At 37.3% G+C, this 17,419-nt stretch overlaps 1 protein-coding gene across 1 annotated transcript in view; it reads right to left on the reverse strand.

The window, feature by feature from the left end:
• Nucleotides 1-17,419, reverse strand: part of LOC142339693 (sugar phosphate exchanger 3-like) — a 51,396-nt gene that overhangs the window by 27,371 nt on the left and 6,606 nt on the right. Inside the window, exons 3-5 of the mRNA XM_075389912.1 lie at nt 15,786-15,910; nt 13,545-13,602; nt 12,828-12,973 (exon numbers count right to left, since the gene is read on the reverse strand). Of these exons, the coding sequence (XP_075246027.1) occupies nt 12,828-12,973; nt 13,545-13,602; nt 15,786-15,910 (329 nt within the window). The remainder of the gene's footprint in view (nt 1-12,827; nt 12,974-13,544; nt 13,603-15,785; nt 15,911-17,419) is intronic.

The following is a 17,419-nucleotide window of genomic DNA, read 5'->3' on the forward strand; positions in this document are numbered from 1 at the left end:
GAGCGGCTTGTCATTCCAACTTAGCATATCTTCATAGGTGCAACACGGGCTTTGCCCAAGAAAAAAGTCAGCTATGTTAAAATTGCCCCAGATGTGCAGATTACCTGAGCCCGAAGAAAATCTATTTCACTGTATACGTCTTGCGGGCTATCACCAAACCTGTGGAGTTCAAGATTCTGGAACGGTCCTGAAAAGTAACTTCTCGGTATAGTGATCTCAACCAACTGCAGCAGTTCGACACAGCAGGTACGGAATCTGTCAACTGTGTCTTAAGGTAACTCGTCACCCCAAATTTCTCCACTGACACGACAAATGTCTGTCAAGGTTAACCGAGCTCCAACAGTAAACGGTGCGACAAGACCAATTGGGTCGTAGACCTTTGACACAAGACTTAAGACCAATCGCTGTGTTAATCTTTTTTTGGTGGTGCTGTTAGTACACCTGCTCACAATCGGAGTATTGCTGTTTTGATCCCACTTAATCCCAAGCACGTGCATTGATTCCTCCTTGGATGAAACCGTGACTTTCGGTTCAGTGGATTGAGCAGACCCATCAATTTGGTTAGCCAGATCTGGTACACTGCCTAAAAACTTATAAGATTAAACCCACCTAGGTTGAAAAGATTTACCAATTCCTTCGACCTAATGAGGGCCCTCTCGGATAATTCCGCTGAGTTTAAAAAATGGTCCATGTAGCAGTTTTCAAGGACGGCTTTCGCAGCTTCTGGGTACTCCTTAGCAATATCACTTGCCGTGCGCACTTGAATTGCGTAGTTGGCGCTGGTGGACGAATCTTCAGCCCCAAAGATGTGGCGCATATACTGTTGTACAACAACATTTGATGTGGGGTCCTCTTGCCACAAAAAGCGCAATGATTGCTGATCAAATGGTAACACTCCAAATTGGAGAAACATTCCTTCGATGTCGGCGGATACGGCAAAATGGATGTTGTCTGAACAATAAGGGTACATAGGTAAGGTTTTGTAGTAAATCAAGCCCGGTGAGTAATGACTTATTATGAGATGCGCCATGGAATTTAGCTGCTCCGTTTAGTACCCTACGATTATTGTCTGGCTTAATCGGATTGAAAACTGGCTGGTGTGATTGGTACCATTCTCGTTCCGAGCGCTTTTTTACCTTCTCAGCATCTTTGACCCTTACTACGTAGCCCTTGTTGAAGTCCTCATTGATGGTATTCAAATAGTTTTCCTTTAAAAAAAGATCTTTCGCAAGCCGAATTGCCAATGATTTTGATTGAACCAGCGCTGAGAACTAATTGTTGGACAGTTCGATGTTATCTTCAGCCCATAGCATTCCGACATCATACTTTTTTCCATTATGCACTCTGGTGTTTTCAAGAATATCAAGCGCACGTGCATCCGTGGCATATTGTGGGTCTACTTGCTTGAGTGTGCCGTACGAATCCATGTCGTACCAAGGTTTTACCTGACTAGCAATTTCAAAACCCTGCTCCATACTTGCTTTAAAACAAGTCAAGACTAAACCTTGAAGACGCCGGTATAGGGCCACTTAGAACCCAACCTATAGGCAAGCGAACAGCGTAGGGCGAGCACTTCTCGTCGGCAGCGAAGTACTCTAACGGGTGGATGACATGATACACATCCTGTCAAAGTATCATCTCGAAGTTTTCATAGCAATATGTAACTGGGTCCAGAACTGCTGAGTGCGGGTAGGTGTCCTGCAGTGCTTTAATGTTGATCACGTCGGCACGTACGTTCAAATCTTCCTTGACGTGAGGAATGACTTTAATGGTTCAAATGCTTGGTTGTTACGTGGTGTTACAGTCAGTTCAACCAATTTAGTGTCTACAACCTCTTTGATATTTATACCCTTGACTGTTAGTTTCAATGCTGTACCGTGCAAACCAAGTATATTTGCAAGATCATTGGACACGCAAGAGTTACTGCAACGGTATCGCACAAAACTAATGCCGTGGTATCTTTACCAGAAGTGCTCGTCAACTGTAATTCAGTCAACTGAAGGAGGCCTTTCACCTTACTCACAGATGACAAAATATTGGTTTTACTTGATGATTGGACACTAGAAGGTTTACTTTGACTTGTGCCAGCATTAGAATTACTTTTGTTGTTGGATGAAGGAGATATTGATGGATAAACCCTCTCAGCTCCATGGAGAAGTGTATTGGGGGAGCTGTTGCATCCGTCCTACCTGCATTTCCTAGTATTTGGGCATTGCCTGAACATATGCTTTTTTTCTCACACATGAGAAGCACAGTCTTGCTTCTGCCACTACCTTTGCCCGCTGAGTGGGAGATTTTTCCTTATATACCCTACACTACAAGATGCGCTGATTACCTTTACACACAATGCAGCGAGGGTTCGGAGGCGTTGCCGATGTTAATGCTGGTCTCTGAGTGCCCTTAACGTATTAGCAGCAAAAGTTCTTGAGGCAACTTTGGTCTCGACTACTGAGTTGTTGTTATCTTCAGTCCTTTTCTTTGATGAAGTTTGTTCAGTTAAGTCATTTGACTCGGGCTTTTCCTTCAACCATTCGTTGAAATCAAGGAGTGTTGGCTTAACCCAATGTTTCTTCACTGTGAACAGTGACCAAGACCCTTTCAGATTGGTCGGCACTTTTTGCAGAGCCTTGTTAAGAAAAGAGGCGCTCTTAAGATCTGAGTCATATGAAAGTGATTTAAAGACCCCAACTAGACTTGAAATTGTTGCTTAATAATTTATGATGTTATCACCTTTTTTGCATCTTTAGTGGTGGAAAAGAGCTCAGTTTGTCTACTACTGACTACTGCCTGGGTTTGGCCAAATTTATGTTCAAGTGTCTTAATTGCATCTTTATTCATTTTAACACAGTATGCGAACTCAGCGATGGCGGTTTTAGTTTTTCCACTTACAAGAGTTTTTAAGAAATTGTTGAATAAAAGTTTATGATGTTATCACTTTTGTGCATTTTTAGTGGTGGAAAAGAGCTCAGTTTGTCTACTACTGACTACTTCCTGGGTTGGGCCAAAATTACGTTCAAGTGTCTTAAGTGCACCTTTATACATTTTACCACAGTATGCGAACTCAGCGATGGCGGTTTTAGTTCTTCCAGTTACAAGAGTTTTTAAGAATGTTAACTTGACATCATCAGTCAAGGATCGGGAGTCCATGGCACTTTTAAACTGTCCGAACCATTCATGCCACTGCATGGGATCACCACTGTACTTTGACAACTTTCACTCGGGCAATGGATCTTTCTTCTTACAGGTGATTACATCCGCCAACTGTTTTAACAAATCCGCGGTATTCAAACAAGGAGCCGAATTTGTGGGATGCGGAGGGTCACCCCAATACAACGGGTTCGGATTGGTAGCTCCATACGTTGGCGGATTGATCGGAGTAACAAAGGTGGGGGCGGTATCTGTGAAAGAACTAAATGGAATCGCTTGCATGAAGCCTGATGTCAAGTAATTTTGGGGCCATGCTGCTGCTTGTAAATCAAAGGAGGAGCAGAGCAATTTAAGGATCTGAGGGTTGGTTAACGGGCCCAGTTGTACGATGATTATGTTAACAGATAAACTCATGAAAGGCACTGCATTAGACGGTACTGCTGCCTGAAAACGGCAGACGTTTGGGTACGGAGGAGCAGGAGCTGCGTGGTTTATGCGGACGAAATTTTGGGACTGATACATTTTTTGCAGCGGCGGTGGATGAACTAATTGGGGTACAAAAATGTCTATTCGTAACGGTTTGACATTATTCGCCACGGGGTTATTGGCGTGTAGTGGGAGTGCTTGTGGTGGCGAAGGAGCAAAACGGAATGCAACTGGGATTAATAGGAAATACGGTGGTACGGGGTTTAAAACGGGAAATGGGGGCAGGTACATTTATGCGTGCTTGTGGCGGATTAGGTGCTAGTAGAGGAGGTGAACGCAAAGGGCTGACTACATTAAGTTGTGCCGTGTTTGGGGGCGCTTAGATGAGCGGGCATACCAAAGTTTATTGGAGCTGATGAAGGCGTATATTGAGGCTGTTGCAGCTCTTGGATGATGTTGTTTGCAACATGTGCATTTTTGGTTACATTGGTTCTACTACTTAGTTCTTGCGACTCATGGACAGGGAGGTTGATGTTAGCCTCAACTTGACTATCTGACACTTGAGTGTAAATTTAGAGGTTGAGTTGAAGAAAAACGTAGGACAATTGCCTGCTTGGATTGGGCGATGGAACCAGAAAAGTGCAAACTCGGTTCATTTGCAACATCTGCAATGTTCCCGGCCGGTGACGAATTGACCCAATCTTGAACAAGTTGCTAGCTCTTGAGTGAATTTCTTTCAGTAAGGAGCTCGCTCGTTTCGCTTGCACTAGATACGTCTGATGATGGTTTTGTCACCAACTCAATTTCCTCAAGGGCTGCAGCAGCTATTTGCTTGCGATGTTCTTCCTCAAGTTGCTGTAATTCCAATTTTGGCAATTTTTTTGTGTTTTAATTTCAAGACAATGTCTAGCAATGGGCAGCTCAGCCTTATGTTGTTTCTCATGTTCCTCACTTTTAAGTCTTGCTATTTCTAAGTCTCGTTGACGCTGACTTGATCCTTTGAGGAAGTCATTTGTGAACCCGATCTTGAATGATGAGAGGTATACTGCTCTGCTGTCTCTTTGTTTTGCACCGAATTGATGTACCCTCGAGCAGCAGCATTGAAATCGTCAGTTTTCTTAGTGACAGTCTCTAACCATTTTAATAGGTTCTTACACGCAGCATTTGATCTTCAGACTTTTGTACCAGATCAACGCGCTCTTCATTCTTATCAACTACTCTAGTAAAAGCATCCTGTACTTCACAATTAGACGTTCAATCTTAATTTTCCTGTCTTGCTTATCCAGAGCACTTTTAATTTCAGCATAGATGTTATTAAGGTCAGCCTCTAATTTTTCTCTCGCAGTTTGATGAATTTGTCCTGCAATGTTGCCATTTTCTTATCAAAACAGGAATCAAAAGGTTAACTTGGTACTATTACAAAAGTACACACACATATGTACACAAAAAAATGGTTTAAACCAAACCCTAGTATAACGGTTTACCTAGCAAACCGCCAATGAGCAAAGTTTTTGTCGAGTACAGTAGTGACCGGCGAAATAAAGAAAGTGCGGTGAGCGCAGAAAGTGCGACATGGGACAGAACGGGAGACGGGACGGAGGGAAGGAGACGCCGAAAGGGCAACGCACGACGCAAGGGGAAACCGGAAGGACAAATGGGAGCGTCGGGCGAATAGCGCGAGAAGAAGCGGAAAATGGCGCGGGCGAGACATAGTTGTCGGATGGACGGCGCTCGGCGAAACGAGAAAATGATACGAATGGGATAGAAAACTCGAGGCAGTAATGCGCGGTGGAACGGAATGCCGGGATGGCACGGGAGGGAGACGGTAAGCAACGAGCGAGGAGGCGGGTGAACAATGCTAGCGGATCGCAGCAACAAACCAACCATACAAGCTTGCCGTAACTCCAGAACAAATTTAACTGACATCTTAGAGAGAAGGAGAGAAGCTCCTGCCAGGCAAACTAGCACTAGTCATTATGGTAATTTATCTACCAATATCAAAACAGTTTACTGCAACGAAGTAGTATTCCCAAAAGTCGAAAAGGTCAGAAAAAAAATAGCCGTAACTCCAGAACAAATTTAACTGACATCCTAGAGAGAAGGAGAGAAGCTCCTGCCAGGCAAACTAGCACTAGTCATTATGGTAATTTATCTACCAATATCAAAACAGTTTACTGCAACGAAGTAGTATTCCCAAAAGTCGAAAAGGTCAGAAAAAAAATAGCCGTAACTCCAGAACAAACTAAGGTCACACCCTAGCAAACCACTATACCCAGTGAACAAGAGTCCATACTAACATTATTAATCAATCTACAGCAAATTGCTAGCAAACTAGTGTGGTGAAAGCAACGAAACGAACCAGCCGTAACTCTTGAATGAACTTAAGTTACAACCTAGCGAGCAGCGAGACTAAAGAACCAACCAGCATACTAGCAGAGAAGAATTTACCAGAGCAAAAAATCAACATACTACAGCATACGACAGATAAACGGGGAAAAGAAAGAAACAAGGCGAAACGGAAGCAAAAGGACGGACACGGAAAAAAAAACCAGACAACCTGCGGAAAAAAGACGGTAGTGAATACTTCAAAGAATGCGAAGAACGGAAACGTTTAGTAAAGCACTATTGGAGAGAACCAACCACAAACTAACGCCTAACTCGTGAGTAAACTATTTCACACCACCAGTCAGCAGATAGACCCGAAAAACAAGGCAAGACTATGAAACATTCAAGTTATCAAAGGCCTGGGTGAGTTCCACCTCCTCAAGCGCATGACAGGTGCGAAGCGTTTTCCGACAGCGCTTAGAAAGTTTTTTCGTTCGGGAGCGTGTTATCAAAGTGTGGAGGTTGTTATGTGCTAAGACTATTGTGAGTGTTTTCAGCTCAAGCGCAGACTTCTGATGTAAAGCTCTGTACTCTTTAACTAAACCAGGGTGTTTCTGTTTACGTTTAGACACAAATTTTTTCACAAAAAGGATGGTAACTAGAGTACTACGCTTGAAGTGATCGTAAATACCATGAGTTCCCTTTCTGGGTTAATACACTATGGCTTCTATAGGCTCCTGATACTTTTCAGGCACTGCAATTAGCTGCGATAGTGTTAAAGTCTTATTGTTATTGCTTCGATGACGTCAAAGCGAATTGTTCATCACATCATGCTATACAACTAGGCGCCTCTTATCATAAAAGAAATGACTCAACTTGAATTGCGCTGTTTTTCGGACTTTCACAGCGTTAGAGTTGAAACTTAAACCCAGTAATGCGTAAAAGTTAAGTTTATAACAATTTCGTCTTACTTGAGGCGCAGTTTTTATAGCGTGCTTGAAGGCAGGTTAAAAACCATTAATCTTTTTTCAGTACATTATTGAATGAAGCTCGCTCAAAAGCCAAACGATATTGAAAGATATTTGGCTTTCAGATTTTTTTCTTTTAATAATGCAATCTTATATGTCGATTGATCCACAATTATGCGGTAAATCCAAGAAAGGGCGCAAATTGGGAAAATAAATCAGTTATATGACTTTTTTTGCAAAAATTGAAAATTTGACCATTTTTTTCAAATCGAAAACCTTCTGCAATTGTTACGTCCTCAATTAATAACTTTTTTATAAGGTATTAGAGACAATTTTTTTCAAAATTGGTTTTTTTTAAATATTTGTTTATTTTTGCTACGTTTTTATGGCAAAATTGCAAAAAAACACAGCAAATTGGTTTTTTCTGGATTTCGAACAGAATTTGTCAAACTCGTTGTTTTCAAAAAAAAATTGTAACGGAGGGTTATTGGTGACCGTTCAACTCGAATAAACTTGCTATTTACGATAGGAAATGGGTTTGGTGACTGGATTTGCCTACATGATAATAATTTACTGCGTCACAGAGAGGTTTTTTTCTTACAATTTATTCTTGTTGATATCACCACCTCTTGATTTCAAAGCTGCATTACTGCTCCATTATTGCTCGACGTAGTCCTCCTGGAGCTGTTTCGGAGATCTCATTTGTGGTGGACATATTCAAATACCACCACTTCCAGCATCATCTCCAACTCTGCCCACTTCCACATACGTCATGGTGCTGTTCAGATTTTTTTTATGGCGTCACAGTGGTGTCAGTTGAAACTGCAAAGGGTACTCGCACTTCCGCAGCGATTGATAATAAAATGAGTTTTTGGGAAACTCGGTGTGTCGTCAAGAATTGATGATAAGTTCGGTGCCCAGTCTAGGCGTAAATACAGTATAGGAACTGGGTCAATTATTCAATTGATGTTCCTGCGTGATTAACTGGATGGTTAGATAAGGAATTTCTCTATTAGTCCCATGAAAAATCTCTTTGTGATCAAAATGATTCGGTTTCTTCCTGAGCCCTCAAATTGGTCAAGACCGACTCTCAGGTGAGACTTCTAACTGTCTCAGTCGACTATGTAAATAATTTTATCACAACAATTAGGCTAAACAACACGCATAAAACGGGTTGCGTACCAAAAATATAGCTGATAACAATCTATCGGAACGTTGAATTTGATTAGCAAAGTCTAGTAGCAACTGTCAGTAACGTCAAGGCAAAAATTTATATCATAAGGGCTCGGCAAATCTATCTGTATTTGTTAGCAGGTATTTTGTTTGGGCCAATTTTTGGCTCAGATCGCTCAACGATACCTTTTCGAAACAAAAAAATATTAGTCCTAAAAAGAGCGCTACCGATTTAGTTTAATAGTAGGCTCAACGAAGATTATGTTAAACGAAATTTTTGTGGGCTTTGCACGCATATTAGAATAGATAAGCCTTAAATGCTTAAGAAGTATGACGTAATAAAACTTTCACGCTTTAACTTCTCCCTGCTTTATTTCTCGCTACTTTAATTAAATAGCGTTGCTCATTTATACGGTAACTGTATGTTTTAAGAAGGTGGGTGAAACCTTCAACTTCTTGTCTAGCAATTTTGTGTACTCTTTTTTTCTCGTGACTGTAAAGCAGCAGTGTTAATTGTGGAGGCTAGACGTTTGAGAAGTTCAAAAAAGGATTTTCTAAATGCAACTTCTCTATCTAAGGGTTGTATTTCTTTCCAAACTCCGTTAAGAAATTCAAATAGTGTATCTGATAATGGCTTAAATAAAGTGTCGTATATGAGAGCAATATAAGTGTTTGTGAAAGAATCTCAAATAAAAAGAATCGAGCACTTTGTGAGTTGAGTTCCGTAGATCTTGATTAGGTATGAAAGAAAAGCAGTTCGTGAAACTTGTGATGCTTTATCTGATAAAAAAAGGAGAGGCTGAAGCTGTTGCTCTATTGCAGAATAATTATAATTGAGTTGTTTTGTTGTGTTTAGAAGTATATTTATTTCATCTTGGTGTTGATAGTGTTTGACTTGAAAGGGTAAAACTTTGCGTACGAGACGCTTTTTCTATTTTGTAAGAACAGCTAATTGTAGTTTGTCAGAATGTGTGTCTGGATTATAGGAATTCAGAGCAGTGTGATGGTTCATCTAGTTAATATGTATTGTTTAGTGACTTTGTGTTTTTGTTGGGGTTGTTTTCCCCGATTTCGAAGTTTTAAAGGAAGAAAGATTAAAAGATTATAAAAACTATTTCTAATTTTTTTTCTCAAGAGAGTATAGTGTATTTTGTGTCAGTTCTTTTTACGATTAGAGTTTGTTAACTCACTGGTCGCACCAGTTAGGGCAGATCCAGGATGGGCTCCTTTTACAGCCTTAAAGTATAAAGAGCTAGGGCTGCTTTTTTTCTGCGCGCGAAGTAGACTTACTTATATTTCTCAGACTAATCGACTCTGTAAAACACTGAAGGTATAATTCAATTATAACGATGTATAAAAGAGTAATGCCGGAGTCAGAGATATACACATCGTGCAACTACTCTAATAAACTGACTATAGTTAGTGGAGTTCTCTCTATATAAAAGAGAATAGTGTCTTCTCAGTCTCTGATTTGATGAAGGTGTACAGCCAGTATTTCTACTGCTACATTTCAAAAAGTGCTGGTCGCAAGAAAGTGGAAAATTACTTCCGGACGGTTGCAAAACTACTCTAAACTTTAATAAAACATGACTTAACAGCGGAATTAAAGGACTTCAGGAAAAGAGCAATGGAAGACAACTATAATTTATCAGAATTCTTCGAGGTGGAGGACTTATTTCATTTATTTACGACCAGTGGCTTCTTTTAACTAACCAATTCTCTTTATTGCTTGCAATTTGGGACAGGCAGGACACCAAGTTTGTTGAATTTTTGATCCCGTCATAGAATTGGGGCCAAATAATCTGAATAATCTAACCAAAAAAATTAACCAACTATGCAAATTTAGATCAAATATGTAAATTAAGACCAAAAAAAAGGACTTGTAACCTAAATTGGAGAAAGTAGATACAAATGGTCTTCCAATTGGCACTAATCCATTTCAATCCGTCCCGCTTCAACTGTTTTTCGCTAGGGTTTACTTCATATTGGTGTCAAGAAGACGTTCTGCGTTTCGTCAAAAAGACCTTCCGTAGCTACATTTGACAAAAGTAGTTAGATTACCGACAAAAAACTATTCTGGGGTTATCTAACTATGGTTGTTGTAGCGTAACCAGTAGTGAATAATACGTGCTATCCGAGCAACTTTAAAAAATTTGTTAAAAAGACGTAATTTATGTGAAAAATCTGCCGATTAGGCAGTTTTCATTTTATTTGCTCCAACCCCTCTTGAGGGGGGAGGAACTATATACTCAAATGGTTTTTTATTGTTCAGGCAATTTTGGCCGATCGATATAATAATCGTAAAGAGTTGTGAGTGGTATCATTAGAAAACCCGTCCAGCGTAGAATATGGAATTAAAAAGATTTTTTCAAGTTTCGTGTTTTATAGGGAGTTATCGAGGTTTAAAATTGTTTGAATGTTAGACGTAATTCGCCTGTTTTTATTCACGTTTTTGACCAAATTTTCGACAATTTTGACCAAATTTTCGTCAATTTTGCTAAAATATGTGAAAATTGTTAACTGTAGTGTTATTGATTTTATCTCTTAAGATAAATGAGGGTTGCCTAATTGTTCGATGCGAGTTTTTTGGTCAGATTTTATGCTAAATTTTTTAAATTTCAAATTTTTTGTCGAAAAAAGGGCTTTTCTAACTCACTTGCTTTGAATTTGCGGGAACAGGACTCTTTACAATTGTGGCCATATTCTTTTTAAGCTCAAAAAAGCTAGTTGTACTCCAGCTGGCTTTAAGAGTCTTCTGGATTTAAAATTTCGCCAATTTTTTGCAAATTTAAACTCGAGAAATATAGAAAATGCATTATTTTATTTGACAAACTGAAAAACTTTGCACAGAACTGACCTATTTTGTAACTGTTTCAACAATTGAGTGTTTTCTTAGGCGCACGGCAATATCTGAGTTGATCTTGATCTAACCATCCATCCTATGAAAAAGTTTTTCAGATTTTATTGGGGCGCGACCTTTTTTTCAAAATATATCCGTTATGTAAATGTTTTTTGTGTAAATTACGGAAAAGAATTTCAAATCAGGGCTTAATTGATGAGAGATTCTAATTACAATAAACGAGACCCAGCGAGAATATTTTATGGTTTCAGAGTTAAGCTCATGGTTTTTAAGGCTATTGGACTTCTTGCGTTTTGCTTTAATTTCTCATACTTTTTGTAGCCCAGTGACTTAGTGTCTACAATCGGAGATGGAGTTAGCTTTGAGAAAGTAGAATATAACATAGACATTTGTTTTAGTTGTTATATAATGTCTGTCCGACATTGAATAAATTTGGTTTGAGAAAATGTCGATGAATTTCTGAACTTTGCTACTATTTTATTTATTTCACTCAACTCTGGGTGCCGTATCAGTAGAAACAGTCGGGAACGGCTTTCCGTGAGTTATAAATTAATGTCCGTGACGGTTCTATATTCAACTAATGATTTCTTTTCGGTACTACACTAATTCAATTTTTCCATTGTTTTTGATAATAAGTGCATATTTTATTAGTTCATTTTGTTTCCGTGTTGAATTATCACATAATTGACTAGTCTAATTAAAGAAAGCAATGTGGGAAAAAATGCACAATGTTGGAAAGAGGCGCATCTGGATATATTAATTGTTTTTGTTGAAGAGCTTATGCCTTTTATATGTGCCATCTGGATATATTAATTGTTTTTGGTGATTCAATTGGCTTTGAAATTTTTGCGCAATCAAACATTGGATATTGCCAAGTCTTAAATGCCTACTATGTGGATATAAATGAATTTTTTTCTGATTTCACTTGATATCTAATGACATTAATAACTGTGAAATTAATTGTATTCAAAAATGGAAAAAGTATATTTGAACTTTTCACCTATTTGCTCTTTTATGTCAACCTGATGACCATTTGCATTGGGGACAGATGCCATATCTTTTCTAACAAAGTACTTTTTATCTGATGCGAGTTTGTTTTTGTTATGATTTTTTTTTATTATAGACATCGAGTTTTGGTCGTAAATAAAGTTGGTTGTTTGATTTTTTTTATTGTCCTTTCTAGCAGTCCTATTTTAAACAACTTTCATCGGCCCTCTGTCGTATTATTAGTGGCATTATTGTATTTCTTTGGTTGTTTATTGAACGATGTGTATGTTTTTGAAAGTTTTCTTTCTCTTCATCTTTTGGCAGCGAATTAAGTCTAGAATGTGGATGAGCGGGGTCGGAACCTTATGTGCGCGCTCAAATTACCGAGCCTCCTTGTTTATTAATTTAAAGTCACATAAATTACGTTTTGGCCAAATTTTTGAGGTGTTCGGATAGCACATATTATACACTACTGTAGCCGTGATGAGCCAGTTTGCGGCGGTTATAAATAGGACCTGATGAAAGTTGTTTTTGTAGATTTTTTGAAACAAAACTATTCTCGACTTTGGCACTTTTGCATATTAATATTTTTATTAAGCATTTTTCTGTCCGGATAATAGTGCGTCTATGTAGGATAGCTGTTTTTTGTTTCTCCGGAAACCTCTGATATTCACTAATTTTAATAACCAAATTTTCAAGTTTAAAAGTAAATTTTCTATCTTTGGCCTTCTGTCTTTGAGAAGACAGGCCTTGAAGTTAAACTTTTCGGAATGTTGAAATCTGGGCGCTATCATTTGCCTGCAATATTGAGTTGCTTAAATGTTGAATTCTTCTAGTGCTACAAGTACATTAATTTTTTTCAGTTCGTGTAAATGCAGTTTGATTTAACGTACAATTCAGAAACAATACCGAAACCATCAATCGATTCTGCTAATTTGTACCTCTGCTTTCCGAACCAATTTGCCTGCATAGCCAGAGTCAGAGGGATAACCGGAGACTGGGCTAGACCATTCAGTGCCCACGTACACAGGAGGTAGAACAGATTGAAGAATGCGATGTGATCGGGCAGACAGCCGAAAAAGAACGTCTGAAGCATACAGCCGAATATAGCGTGTTCTATAAATCAGAAAAAATATATAAAATGATTGGATATGGAAAAAGTTTAATGTTATGGTGTTTGATCACTCCAAGCAACTAAAAAGATAGCTGACAAATTAAACTCCCCCCACCCCAGCTTATTAGTTACATAAGAAATATCCCCTGTTGCCGCAACTACATCATAACTGGAAAAGTATAATGCGGACGAGTTGCTAAATTTTGCAGGCTTTTCCAGCACGCGGAATGTTTTTTCATAAAAAGTGTATTATGACAGCTAAAATAGTCCTGGTAGTTGAATAAATCTGCAAAAATTGTCTAAGTTCTGCGGCTCTTCTCTGTTAATGCCGTGTTGAATAATTCGTGTTTTTTATCAGCTGTCCAAGAATAGTTTTATCAAGTTATTTTCTAATGTAATCGAAGAACAAATTCCATCAGTTGACCTCTGATGCCGACATATTACCATTATCAAACAAGTATCCAAAAGTGACAAAAAATTGAACTTCGGGGGTGGGGGGGGGGGGGTTGGTGCAAACAGATTGAGAAAAGGATTGAGAACCTACCGCTAATACTGAGAGAGTCATTGCCACACACAACATGAGTTTCCTCCAATTTTTCAACCTAAATTGTATATATACATCAATTTTCTCTTCATATCTTCATTAGTCGAGTATCAATTCTCAACAGTATCAACTGTCAGTGCACAAAATTTCAGGTTTGGATAACTCCATGGAGAAAAAAACATTAGAAAACTGGTTGATTAGCCACAATTAAACAACAAATTATGCATTTTATCAATGCAGCAAATTGGTCTATAAAAAAGACCGTCTTTCTTATTTGCTCTATTTTCCTGTCTGGTTTTATTTCGACCGCAAGGTCTCAAGGTTTTGAAAAAGATGAAAACTTTCTATTTAATTTCAATTTGTTTCCTTAAAGATCGAACAGTCTTAAAATTAAAACATTTTCTCACTTAATGAATTCTCACTCTAATGTAACATATAAGCTTCGGTATGAAAAAAAAACACTTGAATTATGTCATACAGAAACAAACTTTGAAAAAAAAATAAATGAAAACATAAGCATCTCTGTTTACAAAATTGAACACATAAAAAACATCGGGCAAAAAAAAATATCCTTAATGAAAATTTTTTGGAAAGTAAAAATCGTGTTTTTAATTCTTCTAGTTTATATATTAATTACAAGCTTTTTGAAATAATCACGCCAGTTGGCAAATCAAAACTTGTTGCCGAGTAAATTGAAATAACCAAATTATATCGTTGAACAGAGAACTTTTTACGTAGGTTACGAATACTTTCGCTTAGATTTTTTGTTATAAAGGTTCTATATGCTTTATTTTTGAGAAGAAGCAAAGCTGATTTCTTATTAAACATAACTTCTAAAATCGCTCAAAACTGTTTGCTTGGAATTAAAATTTTCGGTTTCTTGAACGAATTTGATTGGTGACCAATTTCAGTCTGAGACCTGTTAAAAAACATAGCTAGATTTTCCGCTCTAAATTTACTTTTCGCTTGATGAAACGTTAATGCTCGATGACCAAAAATTTGTTGTGAACAGATTATTAACTTTCGATCGACTGACTGATTTAGCGTTTATCAGTTATGAAACTGGTTAAAAACCAGAGTTTTTGTTGCGTACTTTATATAGTCTTGCCATCTAGTTTGTGCTACAATTCTAACTCTGTGGTCTTTTTATGGTTTCTTGTCACGGCATTGTTTTTATGCGCGTTGTTTGTGGAATACATTTTCTGTTGTCCTCAAATTTGTCAATTTTCTTTTTTGTATGCTTAAGATGTACAGAACTATTTTTTTCAGATTTGGAGAAATTAAATCTGCTGTACCTACTCCTTAGTATCTTGTTTCTGACAATAGAACAAAATTTGGAAAAGTTTTGGTTTATTTTGCAATGGGTTTAGTAGTGAAAATTTTTTTTTTCACGTGTCTTCAAATTTTTTTTTCGAAAAAGTTGTCGAAGAAACTATGAAACTATTGCTGCCTTAAAAAGCCTCTACTTTTTTTATCAAGCAAGAACACGACTGTGCTAAAATCTATAATTGGGGATAGACATGTTTCGTCTTTTTATTTTTTGTTTCAAGTTCGACCGGTTGGTATAATCTGTGCAAACAAGCACTACCAATCCTCTTTGTCTGGTTTGTTCATGAACACTTGTGTCAATTTTATGAACAGATATATAATTTTCATTTTTGGTAGAAGTTGAAAAAAAACCTTGGCAATCATACAAGGTCATATATGATATATGAAACATTGACTCGTTGCATGCAAGAACCGCTCTAGGAAATACGTTATGCTTTGTTTGAAATCATATATGATCCTTGTTTGAAATCTAGGAAGAGGCGACCTGGGCCTATGATGTAGTAAAATTTAAGGCAGTAAGGCCTTAACTTTTCAGGTAAAGTTCGGGCAAAGTTAGGGTTAGTTAAGGTGCGTTAATGGAAAGGCAAATCTGCCTTAACAGTTAAGGTGAGTTAGGATGTTTTTAAAGTAAAATTACCTTAACTTTATTTGGTGTGCACGTCTTGAGGTTATCCGTACGATGTAATTTTGAGCTGAGAATTTACAAGTGTGCGTTCGAGTGGATCTTATTACCAGTTAATTTGGTCTGGCGAATAATCCTTTTCGTTATGTTCTTCATTTCTTGAAATACTTTGTCATATAAAATATAACGCTGCGAGATAAAACTTTTTGGAATTGTGTACTTGAAATATTTTAATTGTGATATGTGTTCCTTGTATATTTACTTCCTGACTTCAGTAAAGTTTTGCTCACCTATCTCCGAGTGGACCCATAATGAACAACCCGACTGCATTGAAAATGATGAAGCTGAAATCTAATCCCCCGAGGTAGGTGTCTGCATTCGAACTGCTTGAGAAGTAGTCGTGGCCATACCACGTCTAAAAAGAATGCTACAGAAATGCTAAAAAGAATGAAATCTTACACTGGATTGTAGTCTGCAAATATTTATTAAATATTTTCTATATTACATTAATTTTCTCTGAAACCTTTACTCTAACCAACAAAAATGACACACAGTAATTGACTGTGAAACAAAGAAGGTTTCACGTTAAAAAATCAATAAATTTAACATAGCTGGCAGATTGCCAGAAAATAGCCGCAATAGATTCGTAGATCGGCAGTCTAAAAAAAGAGTAAAAAAGACAGACCAAAAAAACTTGTCTTTTCATTGAAGGCTGATCTGTTATATTTTGATTAAAAATCTGTATAAGTTATTGCTGCCTCTATTAGCTGATCTCAAATCACCTTCATTTAGAGTGACACATACCCATTTGACCTTCTCTCTTTGAATCAAAGTAAATAAAAGTCAATTTCAAAGTGAGGAAGTCATTTTTGAGAGTGAGGTAAGTCAAGTGTGACCAAAAATTTAATCACGCGCATGAACAAAAAAACTCGCTCCACTAAGAGCGAAAAATGTGACGTCACACATGCAATTCAGTTGAAATTGCATGAACGAATGAAAAAAAAGTGGCTGTGACGTCATATGGTCGTAACAAAAATCATGACGACGAAATAAAAAAAACATAGCAGGACAAGTCCTGAAATACAATTCAAAGAATTGAATGAAAAAACTAAGACATACTCTACCTGACCAGCAGATCAACTGAACAATTCCACCCAGAACAAAAACAAAATCAAATTAAAAAATTGAGAAATTAAAAGAATCAAAACTAAACAAACTATACTCATTGCTAAAACTCGAAGCTTTCAAACCTATGGCAAAATTTTTTCCCTTTAACAAAACCTATTTCAAAAATATATTTAAAATCAATTTTTGTTTCTGAAATCAGTCCAGTATTATATCTGCAAGACCTGAAAAATTTTCATTGGCCTTTGAAGATCGATGATTAACTCGAAAATGACCAAAAAATTCAAGAAAAAAAAAAGAAATCAATTGCCAATTATCAGAAAAAGTTGCTGAAAATCATGATATAAATATGTTCAGAATCATTTCTTTGTCTCTAGAGGCTATCCAGTAACCCAATTCCAAGCTTTAAAAAACTCATTGGATCACAGATCGATAGGCAATAATTTTTAGAAAATATTTCAAATTTCAAAAAATAGAAATTCGTTCTATTAAAATGTTGAAAGCCAATCAATTGCCCCTAGCTTTTAACATTTATTTAATAACATACTGTCAAACACTGGATGAGGTTACCTGTCTACTGAGACATTAAAAAATAAATAAAAATACAAATGATTTGAAAAAAAAAATTGAAAAAAATTGCAAATTTTATCAAAAAATTTCCAAAAGTCGGAAGGTTAAATTGTTGAAAACAAATCCATTGAAACTAAATACCATGCAGTAACTTTTTATCAGATAGTGGAATAGGTTTTCTCGCACTTGAGAATGGACGAATATCAAAAACTGACAAAAACGTTAGGAA

Source organism: Convolutriloba macropyga, chromosome 5 (genome assembly GCF_964194025.1).
Source record: "Convolutriloba macropyga chromosome 5, txConMacr16.3, whole genome shotgun sequence".
NCBI classification, from domain to species: domain Eukaryota; kingdom Metazoa; phylum Xenacoelomorpha; order Acoela; family Convolutidae; genus Convolutriloba; species Convolutriloba macropyga.